The sequence below is a fragment of the Onychomys torridus genome, chromosome 4 (genome assembly GCF_903995425.1).
Source record: "Onychomys torridus chromosome 4, mOncTor1.1, whole genome shotgun sequence".
In the NCBI taxonomy this organism is placed as follows: Eukaryota; Metazoa; Chordata; class Mammalia; order Rodentia; family Cricetidae; genus Onychomys; species Onychomys torridus.
The window spans coordinates 87922332-87935504 of record NC_050446.1 but is presented as its reverse complement, the minus strand read 5'-3'; the positions used below and the strand labels follow the sequence as shown (position 1 = coordinate 87935504).

Sequence of the window (13173 nt, the reverse complement as noted above, 5' to 3'; positions counted from 1 at the left end):
CAGACGGGTAACTGAGCTGAGGGAGCGAGAAGAGGGTGTCTGTTGGCTACAGGCTCCTGCTGGCTGCTGGCGGGCCGGGCCGGGTTAACACCAACGCAAGGGTCAGCGCCCTCTGAGTTGGGGGCCCTCGGGCAGAGGCGGCAAGCCTCCTCCTCCGCTTGACCAGAACGTCCAGCAGTGCCATTTCCCCTAACAGTGAAGAACCCACCTAGTTTGTCGCGATCCGCTGGTTGTTGCTCTGCCTAGCTCCCGCTGGTTGTTGCTCTGCCTAGCTCAGCTCGGGCTCCTGAGCGTGGGGCCCCACGCAGGCGAAGCTCAGCTGGCTAGAGGAGAAGCCCAGACCTGGGGCTAGAGAGGAACGAGGGGCTGGGAGCCGGGGTAGGGGGATTTCCTCCCGCGCTCCCCTCTCCAACGGGAGCGGAAAATGTGATTTGCTGTGCATTCCAGGCGCGGTTCCCTGGGGTGACCTCTCCCACCCAGCCAGGCGGGGGGAGTAGACAAAGAGGCGAGGCGGGCGGAGAGGGGACCCCGCGGGGAAGCAGGAGGGGTGCAGTGGGCGGGGGCAGTACCGGGAAAAGGGGCGGATAGCGGGTCCCGCGGCGGCGATGGCGCCTGACCAATGGAGAGACGCCGCCCCGGGAGCCGCGCTTAGCCGGCAGCATTTAAACGGGAGACCCGGAGATGCACGACACTCGGTGCGCCCTTCGCGGACCTGGAGACCCAGTGCACCGTGGTAGCGTCGCTCTCCGTCGTTCCTCCCGCGCCGAGCCCGAGTGGCTCAGGCCGCGGTCGCACGCAGGGCCACGTGTCCACAGAGAAGGACCCGAAGACCCACGGCACTGACAGGTGAGCGCAGTGGCACTCGTGTGTGCGTGCGTGAGTGTGTGTGTGTGTGTGTGCTGTGCTCGCGCGCGCGATCTGGTCCCCAGGCTAGTCAAGGGATCCCCAGGGTCCATACCACCCCAATTCCCTCAGTTGCGGCGCAGCCGGTTGGTGAACCAAAGTCCTGAGGTCCCCTGGGGTGCGCTTTGAAGAACCCGAGTCTGGTACTTCCTGCCGTGGAAGTAGATACGCGGTGACTTCGCGGCGCTGGGTCTGTGGAAAAGGGTAGGGAGAGAGGATGTCAAGAGCGTGCATCCTGTTTCCTCTTGCGGGAGCGCAGCAAACACCGTCCTGGTGCTTGAAGCACAGCCGGCGGGAGTCGCCTGCCAGGACACCGCACAGAGTGGCCCGGGTCGGAGCCCGGGAGCCGGGTATGTGTGAGCAGAAGCCGACCTCGCTGCTAGTTGCAAGCAGAGACAGTGTCGAGGATTGGACGCGGGGCTGGGACCGGGACGTCTGTAGGAGCGGCAGTCCCATGGTGGTGAGTGGTAACTGCTGCGGACTTGAGAATTGGTGGCATGTGCATTTGCAGGTATAGCAGATGTGAGTGGTAAGACAGGATCCTCCAGGCTCAACAACCGCGAAGAGTCAGGGATCCGATGTCTAGAAGCTAGAGTGCTTTGCCGCCTGCGGTGTCCCCGCCGCACGCGCCACACACTCCTATGCCAGTTGTGCGCAGGCCTGAGCGTGGCTGTCTGTTCTGAGCCTCTTGGGTTCCACGCACTCATCCGTCTTACTGCAGACGTGCAGGCGCCGGGCACTCACCACCGGCTGGTTCCTACTTCCGCGGATGCCGGCCGATCTGTACCCAACAGGCACTCGTCTCGCCTCGCTGCACCTCGCTAGCAACTCTGCTCTAATGTCCGCATCGCATCTGCTTGTTGCTGGCTGCCTGGCCCATTCCAGTGAGCCCTCTCTAACTCCTGGTGGAAGGCTAGAGTGAAGAGGAAGTCCATGTGACTGTCATCTGCTTGGTCCTAGCTATTTGCAGAATTCTAGTTTGGGAAGAACAAGCTCAATACAGCTCTGGACTGGCTGTTTCCCCTCTGGCACGCTTCAGCTTAGTATTTCCTATGCCCGGCTCAGGCGACGATCCACCAGCAAGGCTGGCAAGAATGTGAGGTGATCAGCCTTCCCTGGGAGCACCTTCTGAGAGCCTAGGCTGGCTCGCTGGTCTAACTCAGCAGCCAGCCTTTCCCCTCCTCAGCCGAATCCAAATCCCTACTCTTTGATGGAGAAATATAGCCTAGAAGTGAGGGGTTAAAATCTCCTCTTAACTGTTGGAGGGCAGAATGACGACCATCAGTAGGTAATTGGATCTCTTGGTGGAAAGAGCAAACCCAAGCGGTGCGCACGTCTGTTTATGTTCCCCTGAGATGGTGCCAGGATACGAATTGATTAAAACAATCTATTGTGTTCAATGGGTCACCAGGGCTTTCAGCTGTCCCTGCGACTCCAGAGTGGTGGTTTCCTTCTGACTGCTCTTACAAGTTAAATAAATAGCGTAGGAGAGGTTAAGATAACCCCATCCCAGGGTGAAGAGTCTCCTTTCACCCCAGGGCTGCCCTACCCCCCCCCCCTTTTTCTTTTTGGGATGAGGCAGGCGGCACAGGGGACTTGGGAGTACAGACTTTTCAAAGCAAAGAGGGGAAAAAGATCTTATGAAAACAAGATCCTCCCTCACCACCACCCCAACCAAGTCTGTAGATGGGGGTGCTTCCATTACTCTCGGTGGATACATTGCACAGTTGGGTTTGTTAGAAGTTACTAAATATTTAAGGAGTGTGTGTGTGTGTGTGTGTGTGTGTGTGTGTGTGTGTGTGTGTGTGTGTGTTTAACCCCTAGGTCACTGTAGGAATTAGAGTCTTTTGTAAACTTTGTAATTTCACAGCTTTCCCATTTTCTTTAAAGTTCACTTAGAGTGAGATGTTTTGGTAACCTACAATCTGTAGGAAATCCAGGCTGGCTAATGTGGCTTTCACACCAGTGTGTATACAGGGAAGAACAGAAACATCAAGTCCCCACATCTCTCAATGTCTACCTCCTGCCCTTCTAAACTGAAGCTCTTTCTGGCCTCAGTCTTAGTGGCACAGTACTTAAAGTGTTAGAATATAATGAAACCCCATGCCCTAGACTTCTCCCCAAGAAGTGCTTGGTGACAGCAAAGCCGTAGGCTATGTTCCAAAATGCAAAGCCAAAGATGCAGAGGGAAACTCAGGCCTTTTGTGTAAAGGGAAGAGAGGAAGGCAGTTAGGAGCACTGACTGCAGATCTACCTGAAAGGCACTGACCAGGCAAGTGCTACCAGCCCATGTCTTACATCTGCAAAGAATTTTCTTTAGTTTTTAACACATGTTCTTAGAAATGCAAAGTACAACAGGAATTCCTGTGACAAGAGAAGTCTTTTCCTTTGCATGCAAACATGAAGATACAAAATAGATAATTATTAGATTTACAATATTCTTCAAAATTTATTGCATTAGAAAGCAAATCCACATGTTCCTTGTTAAATGTACCGTGCTGGATGTCATTGGCAAAGTGACTAAGGACATGTTTGGGGTTAGACAGAACTGGGCTCACATCCTGGCTATCCACTTTATAAACTATGTGACCTTGGATGGATTCCTGGTTAATAACAGGAAGACATTATTATATACCTCATATTTTATTATGACATAACATGGACAGTATTTAGCATAATGCTTGACATAGTAAGGACTCAAAAACAAGAGGTACCTTTTATTACTAGTGGTTGTATTGGGCAGGAGAGACCAAAGGGTGATTTTGAATTTAAGCCCAAGTTCTACTTTATACTTACATAGCTTCTATTACAAAATGAAGCATATAACTTAGCCATCACTCAATAGTGCTGTTTGATGTTTATATTTTCTAATTCATTTCTTGTTGATACAAATATGGTCTACAATTATTAACCTCACTAAAAATACATTTTCTAGGGAACTATGGATATTTGACCACCAGGTGTCTCCTTCCCACCCTGGGTGGTGTTGGGTTCCAGCCTGACTTAACCTGAATAGGTGGGTTATAGTTAAGAGATTGCAACACGCAGGAAATAAAATTTATGACGTGTGCCAATCATTAATTTTTCTTATCTTCTTGGTGTAACTTTTCTGAGAAATAAATCAACCTTTATTCTTATTAAGGAATTCTCTAGCTAATTTCTAAAGGCTGGTTTAAAATTCAAAATTAAAGATCTAACCAAAATTAACTTTCACTCTTCCTAAAGACTGAGGCTCAAGGGAAAAAGAAAGGATTCTTTGACATTCCGGCTGGCCCATAAAGGATTTGCAGTCAATTCCATTGTGTTTTATGTTGGGAGAATGAGTGATGTCATTCTTGTCACCTGTCTTTCTAAGGGTTGTTCAGCAGCAACAATGGACCAGTTCAGGTATAGACATCTGAAGTTCACTGTAATTCTTACCAGAAAACCTGCTTTTCTCACTGAGCAGATTGCTTGATTAATGTGAAAGACACAATGAGAAGTGTGCTGAAGGGAACTGGCTGACCCTGGATTCCCTAATCACATCAATACCATTGGAAACAAGTCATACATACTATTTGAATTTCCAAATCTCCAGACTCTGAAAACTGTTCTTAGTACTTTTGTGAAATTTCTGATAAATTACCAGGGCAGAGGTGATTACTATGGCATATCTTGCTTATAGGCGTTCATTCTTGAACACCTAGGGAATTGGGAACAAGTGGGAGGCAGTGAAGACCTGTTTTGAGGATCTGTCCTTTGAGATGAGTGCTTGGAGGAGGGCAGTGGCAATAGGAAAGAGAGAAGAGGGGGAAGTGAAGCTTGCTGTCAGAGAGCTTTGCAGAGAAAGCTCACCTCAAAGCATTAGCACATCACTTCACAGCAGAAATGCATTCAGAGGATGTCAAGGTGGAGGGGATGAAGAAGGAAACTGTCTGTAAAGGAAAACCAAGGGAGATGCTGTTGGGTGTCATGACACACCCTGAGTTCATAGGATGCTGCTGAATGCAACAATGTGAACAAGGTATTTTATGAATGGAAATTACTATGGAGTTCATGTTGTGGCAAGTCATAGGGACCTAAATCCAGACCAGCATTTGGATTGATTTTGAGTGATTCAGTGGACTGACTGCTAGCGGTTGATGTGGAAAAAAATTGTCCTCCAGGAAATCCCATCTTTTTTATTTCCTGCACACCAGTAATACATATAAAGCTCTAAGCATTTGGTGGAAACACAGTTACAAATTCAAGAGGAAAAACCCCTAATTCCTTGACTGAGTAATCGAGACTAGTTGCAGGCAGCTTGAATGAATGGACACTGATTGGCAGAGCCTGGCTCCAGCCTTGCCTACGATGCTTCTTCCTGTATCCTTTCTCAAGTCAACCATCAGGAGCACACCGGGCATTCTCTTGACCCAGAGCATTGCTGTGGTTTCTGCTCATTGATGGTCTGGGGGGGGGGGGCTAGGGGGTTCTGTTTATTTGTTTTTTAACTTCTCTCTGAAACACTGTAAAGTTCAAGAGCTTGAAAGCCTAACAATAAAGATTAAATATTTAAAAAGAATAAGCATTTTAAATGAAAAAAAAATATTTTCTACATCCAGTAAATCTTAGTTTGAATTTTTCTTTTCTTTTCTTTCCTTTCTTTCTTTCTTTTTTTAAATTTTTTAATTTTTTTTTTAGTGAAAAGCAAGCCTGCTGGTGGATTCTTTTGGCTTATGTGGTACACACGTGCATAGGAACAGAAAGTTTTCCCAAATTAAACCCCAAACTATAGTCAACTAATTGTGAATATATTGGTTTATCACTGGGTTAAAATAAAATCCATAGTATCCTGCTCAGGATTAAATAAGGACTTGAGACCACTTGGAGTTTCTCTAGAAAAATAAAGACAAGTGTTATAGGAAGCTGGCTAGGCCTGTGTGATTGTCAGGAACCAAAGGCCCTATGGCTAGTTGACATGTTGATGCCAGTGATGGTATTTTTAAATGCAAAGAACATACCGTATCAAATTTACATGGTATAATAATCAACCACTTAACAAATATTCACAAACACCTCCTCGGTGTCAGGCACAGAGGGCCAGATGATGAATTAACCTTCATCAACTTTCAGAGTAGATATCTTTTCAATAACAGGTGTAAATATGCCAGGAAAAAACAGTTCTGTCTAGAAGCCTGAGTCCCGAGTTGGTCTGGGAAAATAAATTACAGTTTTGTGAATGGATGTTTGCAGAACAGTATGGCCCCATGACATAAATTGTCACATGCATTCACCATACATCCACAGCCATCCTCAGGTTGGCCTCTGTGGTTGTGGACACCGAGGCTCTGGGCCTGAAAGGAGTGCATTGGCTTGAAGGTTATTTCTTAGCAGACATGGAGGAAGATAGTCAGCCTACGTGTAGGGTCATCTATGCAATGTTTCTCTAAAATTAGTTGTGAATGTATTTTATTTTAGCTCTTGGCCTTTTAATTTAGACTCTGGCCCTCCATTGAGAAACTTGTGAAAATGTCTCAGATTCACATTACAGTTCCTGGGAAACCAAATGGTAATGGATCAAGTTACCCTGGCCTCTGGAGAAAATCTGTATTATTTTATAACTGGACTATAGTCATAAGTGATGTTTTATAAGACAAAACAAAGCAATTAATTTTTTTTTGTGTGTGGTGGTGGTCAACACAGCTCTGTTTAAAGAACAGTGATGTTGTAACATAAGCTGACAAAAGCCAGGGAAGCTACAGTTGGAACAGGAGTTAAATGTCACATTATCAGCTCCAAACTTGAGTCTGCTCCAAAGTATTCAGTTAGTGTTGGAAAAATGATGACACTGAAGAATATTTTTAATGCAACATCCAATTATCTTGGTTTGACATTAGCCTTAGGGTTGAAAGGTCCTCACTTGCCAGAAGTAGTTCCTCAAAGAAGGTGCATCTTACACTGCTTTTGTCTCTTAAAGATAATTGGTCTAGATAATGACACCAACTTGTCTGCTTTCTTGGAGACTGGGGTTATATTAAGTGAGGTTATATTAATGTGCACTTAGTGGTTTTCACATGCAATACTGGTATCCAGTGGAGAAAAATAGATGCTTCACAGCTGCGTTCTTGGGGAGCAAACCATAGGCATGGGGCAGGGGAAACCTCAGGGCACTGCCATGCCTGGAAGAGAGGCTGTGAATTTGAAACTGTTCTCATTGAAAAGACAATCCTTTGATGTTTGAATAACTTCTGGTGTACCCTATGCCAACAAATGTTCCAGGCCTTGAGCTGGGTGGAAAGGCCAACTGACTGAATCAGTGTCTACATATTAACAGTTCCCCAGATGACTGTGTCCAGGCCGAGGAGACTGTCTGCTGCCTGTCCTTTCCTCCTTCTTCTGTCTGCTCTGTCTTTTCTAAGCAACCCTGCCTCTGAATGAGTCCCCTTTTCTCTGATTTGCTTTGTTCACTCCATTCATTTTCCTGTCTCTCCATCTATATTTCTTCCTGTTCTCCCAAGTTTTGCTTTGCTTACTTATTTATTTAATAAATGTTATATGCCCTTGCCATTTATGACTTATATAGATGTCCAGACTTGCTCATAATTCACTGTCATCAGCCCTATTTGTACTTATGAATGTAAATATTCATCCACTTATTCTATGGTGCCCATTTCTACCTGAATTTATTCATTCATTTTTATATGCTTTAGATGTAATTCTCTACACACAAAATACACATAGGGCATGAAGACAGAAGAAGGACTATTTGGAGGAGGAGGGACAGACACAGGAAAACAGTGGGGGAGGAAAAACATAATGCACAGTGACACAGTGACGGATGTGTATGAAAATGCACAATGAAACTCATTTTGTATAGCAACTTAAATATTCAAAATCAAAGAAATTAAAGGCCTACCTGGTCAACTAGCAGGCGAAACATTACTATACATGCATATAGGCACATAGGTGAGTGACAAATTTTACCACTTAAAAAGGTAGAAAACTGGGGGCCTGAGAGATGGCTCCACAGTTAAGAACACTGTTCTTCCAGATGACCAGCTGCCAGCACCTCCACCAACCAGATGGCTCACAACTGCCTATAACTCTAGATTCAGTGATCCTGAGGTCCCTTTCTGCCCTCCTCAGGCACACACCACACACACACACACACACACACACACACACACACACACACACAGCATAAAGAATGACACCAGGCATCTCTGTCCTCTTACCTCCTATCCAAGGCCTTCTTCTCAAGTTGTTGTTCTGTCACAGAACAGCACAGAGGCTTCCTAGTCTCTTTCAAGTGCCAGACCAGAGTCTTATGTTGTCAGATTCAAGAATAAACACAGTTAACTGAGCATAAAAATGGTCACATGCAATTCTCTCTGGAGTTGATGCCATGAAGAGACAGGTCCTGGCTGAGTTTAAAGCTTGGCAAATTCACATTGTGAACTGCATTGAATTATTCAGTTTGATGGGCGAGAGAATAATGGGAATAATAGTATCTAATAGCTAGTGATACTCTAAGAAGTCAGAGCAACTGAAGTGTGTGGTGAGTACAATATAAGATGGTAGGTGCAATTATTAATTTTTATTAAATAACTTTCTCATTGTTCGTGTCTCCCCTTCTCTGCATCCCTTGTCTAGAATGAACCGCACCGCCTACACTGTGGGAGCTTTGCTTCTCCTCTTGGGGACCCTACTACCGGCAGCTGAAGGGAAAAAGAAAGGGTCCCAAGGAGCCATCCCACCTCCAGACAAAGCTCAGCATAATGACTCTGAGCAGACCCAGTCCCCACCACAGCCTGGCTCCAGGACCCGGGGGCGGGGCCAGGGGCGAGGCACCGCCATGCCAGGAGAGGAGGTGCTAGAGTCCAGCCAAGAGGCCCTGCATGTGACAGAGCGCAAGTACCTGAAGCGAGATTGGTGCAAAACTCAGCCCCTGAAGCAGACCATCCATGAGGAGGGCTGCAACAGCCGCACTATTATCAACCGCTTCTGCTATGGCCAGTGCAATTCCTTCTATATCCCCAGGCACATCAGGAAGGAGGAAGGCTCCTTTCAGTCTTGCTCCTTCTGCAAGCCCAAGAAGTTCACCACCATGATGGTCACGCTCAACTGTCCTGAGCTACAGCCACCCACCAAGAAGAAGCGGGTCACACGCGTGAAGCAGTGTCGTTGCATATCCATCGATTTGGATTAAACCAAAGCGGGCACATCCAGCCTGTCATAGCCATGCCGAGAGCCACGCCTAAACCACCCGATTCCTACTTGGCTTAAACCTAGAGATCAGAAGAACCAGCAGTTGCTTCCTGGCTGGAGGCTGCTTATGCATAGTGTATTCGCGTGAGTGTGCCTGGGTGTTGTGTGTGTGTTTCCAAACACCAGCGGAAACAGCCTCTGCTAGAAAGCACTTCCTGGTACTCTGCTTCAGATGGTCGGAAATGCCCACACCACCGGACCGAAGACCCCCGGGGCAGGGCTGTAGTTGGCTTTGCCTTTGTGTTCCATGCGCCCTCCTGGGGACCAGGACTTCACCTGAGAATGCATACTAAATGAAGAGGTAACTCTGAGGGCTGTATCAGAATTGGGGACCCTTTACTCCCATGACCTATTCCTTTCTTTGCTCTCCTTGACATCTTAGTCTTAGTCCCTGTCCCTAAATTAAATTCTTTGACCGTGGGTGTAAATGTTTTCCATCTTGTGAAGAACCTCCAGAATGTGGAAAGACAAATGAGACAGGGGATTGACATAGGAGCATTGGCTGATGACCAGTCTGTGACAGTGAAATTCAATATTATGATGTCCAGAGTTTGAAAGTTGTTCTCCAAAAATGTGTGCGTCTTGCTTCTGTGAAAGGGTTTTCCTGATATTTAAAAGTACCCAGAAGCATGGAGGTGAAATATAATCACACACACACACACACACACACACACACACACACACACACACACAACCCAATTTTCTGTGTCTGCCTCTATAACCTACTGATGCTCTTGTAACCCAAAGGTAAAAGTGAAATATTGACCACTCCTGTTTTAATAACCAAGAGAGTGAAACAGAAAGAAACATGGCCTCCTACTTTACTTTGCCTCTCAAGGTGGCAACTAAGAGTCTTGTACACTGGGATAGGAAGAGACAAAAAACAAAACAAAACAAAAAAAACAACTCCTTAGCTTAGTTTTGCTGGATTAACATTGCTTTTCCATTGTTCCTGCAAAATGCTTATGAGATGCATAGCCTTGTGCTAAAAATTCTTCCTTTGCTGAGCACATCTGCCAGTTAGGAACAGTCTAAGATGAGAGAGCTACTTGCTCCATTTGAGCTAGACATGAATGGGGGCTTTTCTGCTTTGGCTCTTTTTAGTAAAGAATCAGAGAAGGGAGGAGTCAAAGGGATTGTAGCTGGCTTGGTAGTGTCTGGAAGAGAGTTAAGGGCTAGGACTGCCTTCTCTTCGTTTCTTCTTAGGTCTATAAGAAAGTTCCACTAGGAAAGCAGAGCATTAGAGTATATTAACAGGCCACCTACTCCCAGTGGGTCAATGCAGCATTGTAATCATTATGTCTACTATGGGTGTCCTCTGAATACATCTGAGCTCCCCCAATGCCTACTTAGCATTTATATAAGGGCCAAAATGAAAAGTAGCCTTGATACATTTTGGCTTGGCTAAGCCATGCTCCTTAAGACTGAGATTCTAGCTATAAACACCCTTTTTGTCTCTTCCTCTCAGAGTCACTAGTCAAGTTATATATCATTTGGAAGGGCGACATTCACTGCCTATCAAAACTGCCACAGTCAAAGAACCATTGGATGTAAAGAAACTTTTTATTTTGGTCTAGCCCTCTCCCATGTGACATCTAAATGGAAACCATGCTGTAAGACAAAAACTATCTTGAATCTCCAAAACCTTGGGTCTAATTTTGAGAGTTTAAAAGTCACTCCTGATGATTCCACAGCATATGAATTGCACATAGTCTGCATGTTCCATTTGTACTGTGTTGCTCCTTCCCTGAATCTTTGTGTCGTCCACATCCACCACCAGTAAGTCCCAGGATGGATTTGATCAAGCTCACAAAAGCAAAAGCAAAATTTTGAGGGTAGTGAAGAATGAAAAGTAAAAGAGGAAGAAGCTGAAAATTTAAAACCACACCAGAGATGAAAGATGACACTCAGTGCTAAGAAACACGGAGTGTCTTAATTCTTCCACAAACATGCAGTATGGTTATAAAGTAATAGTTAGGTTAGCCACAGTCACCTTCCAGGAGCTTGTACCACGGTCTCTCATATAAGTTGGATTTGATTCATGTAAAGAGGATTGCCTCAAAATTAACTTCATGGCAACAATCAGCAGTACAAGCAGCCTTAAAGCACATCACTGGCCAAGGAAGGAAATGCCTCTCTTCCTCTCTGGGCCTAGACCAAGACCATCACAAATGAGCATCCCCCATCATCTATTGAAGATGCCCTGTCTGTGGCTTATTTTGGACTCATCAGTGATGTAATGATGTGTACTTTCTCCAACATTGTAGTAGAACTGTTTCATGCTGAGATAGTTGAGATCTTGATCTTACCTATTAAAATAATGCCAGATACCAAATATGAATTGTGCGGTGTTCTCTTTGTGCTTGGCACTGAAAGAGAGACACCACGCACCATGTAAGTCTGAGCGCTTCTTTGCAAATGTACTCTTCACAGCTCAAAGTTATAAGTGAAAACCTGGAGGAAAGGATAATTTCCACCGTGTGGAATGTGAATAATCAAAAAGTTATGGTTATTTAATGTAATTATGAATCCAAGTCCTTTGGTTACTGTGATTTCAAACATGCTTTCTTTCTCTATTTTATATGACGGCCTCTGATTTGGGCAAAGAAGAAATTGGCCACTGTTATGTTGTTAGGGACTTTCATCAGGTCAGAGAGAAACACAATATTGTTACATATGAAGAGGTGTTACTGAGTCGAGGATGAACTTTTATTGTTTCTTGAAGGTTGACACTTCTGAAACATATTAGGAAACACTTTAAATGTTATTTTGAGAGACTTAAAATGTTCATATACAAGCAAATAGAAGACAATGATGGCCACAAATATGTATGAACAGAACGTTTCTAAGCAAGAAATCTGAGCTGAAAGAGTGAAAGAAATTCTATTGATTTGTCATTCCTCAAGATATTTAATACCATCTACATTGTGTATTTAATCTGCTTTAATCATTGTAAAACAACAAAGGATTATATAGGCTATGATCTAACTACCTTGATATGGATGGGGGTGAGGTGGGATTTAATGGTCTCATAAAAGCTAATTTGGCTTAAAGGTTTATAAATCTGTAACTAGAATTTTATTTTCACCATAGTAACATTCTATATAACCTTTTGCCAAAAAAAAGCAACCAATAAATTAAACATCTTCTTTTTGTGTATGTGTGTTTAAATTTTAACTGGTGGTTGTCTCTCAGCCGGTGCTGGGGGCAGGGATTCACTTGATCTAGAAAGGAAGAATAAGAAGAAGCAAAGTACTGAGATTTCTCTCGTTTTTTAAGAGGAATCTATTCATTTCAGCCAGATCTCTCTATCTCTCTCTCTCTCTCTCTCTCTCTCTCTCTCTCTCTCCATATGTGTGTGTGTGTGTGTCAGATTTATTTATTTTATTCTCTCTGTAAGATTTATTTATTTTATTCTCTCTCTTTAAGATTTTATTTTATTCTCTGTCTCTCTCTTTCTCTCTCAGATTAATTTATTTTATGTGTATGAGTGCTCCATCTGCATGCATGCCAGAAGAGGGCATCAGATCCCACTATAGATGGTTGTGAGCTACCATGTGGTTGCTGGGAATTGAACTCAGGACCTCCCGAAGAGGAATCAGTGCCCTTAACCTTGGAGCCATCTCTCCAGCCCCCACCCAGATGTTTCTGATCTTCTTTGATTTCAGGAGCGACACCTCAGACCCAGTCAGTTAAAGACAAAGGAGGCTGGTTTATTCCTTAGTCACCTGCAGTTTTCCCAAGCACAGCTAGAAGGAATGGTGATATAAGACAGGGGCCTGCAGAAAGCAGAGGACTTGACAAACAGACATGGGGATAGCCTTATTACAGTGGGTTAAGGAGGAAAGATCAGGAGAAGGATTTGAATTTAATAGAACAAAGAATTGTAATGAGGAGAGTGATCAGGAGTACCATGGGCTGACTTGGAGAAGACAAACTTGTTTTTCTTGGAAATATTTTTAAATGTGCTTGATACCATTCCATAGGACTATAAGGAAAGTTAGTTCTCTGAGACCACGAATGTTTCTCAGAGTTAACACC

The 13173-nt window shown here is 44.7% G+C and overlaps 1 protein-coding gene across 1 annotated transcript; it reads left to right on the top strand.

Annotated features, from left to right (window-relative positions):
• The first annotated feature begins 680 nt into the window (after positions 1-680).
• Positions 681-10040, top strand: Grem1 (gremlin 1, DAN family BMP antagonist). Its single transcript, XM_036185388.1, has 2 exons — positions 681-846; positions 8518-10040. The coding sequence occupies exon 2, from the start codon at positions 8519-8521 to the stop codon at positions 9071-9073; it is 555 nt and encodes a 184-aa protein (XP_036041281.1). The 5' UTR covers positions 681-846; position 8518; the 3' UTR covers positions 9074-10040.
• Positions 10041-13173: the final 3133 nt, after the last annotated feature.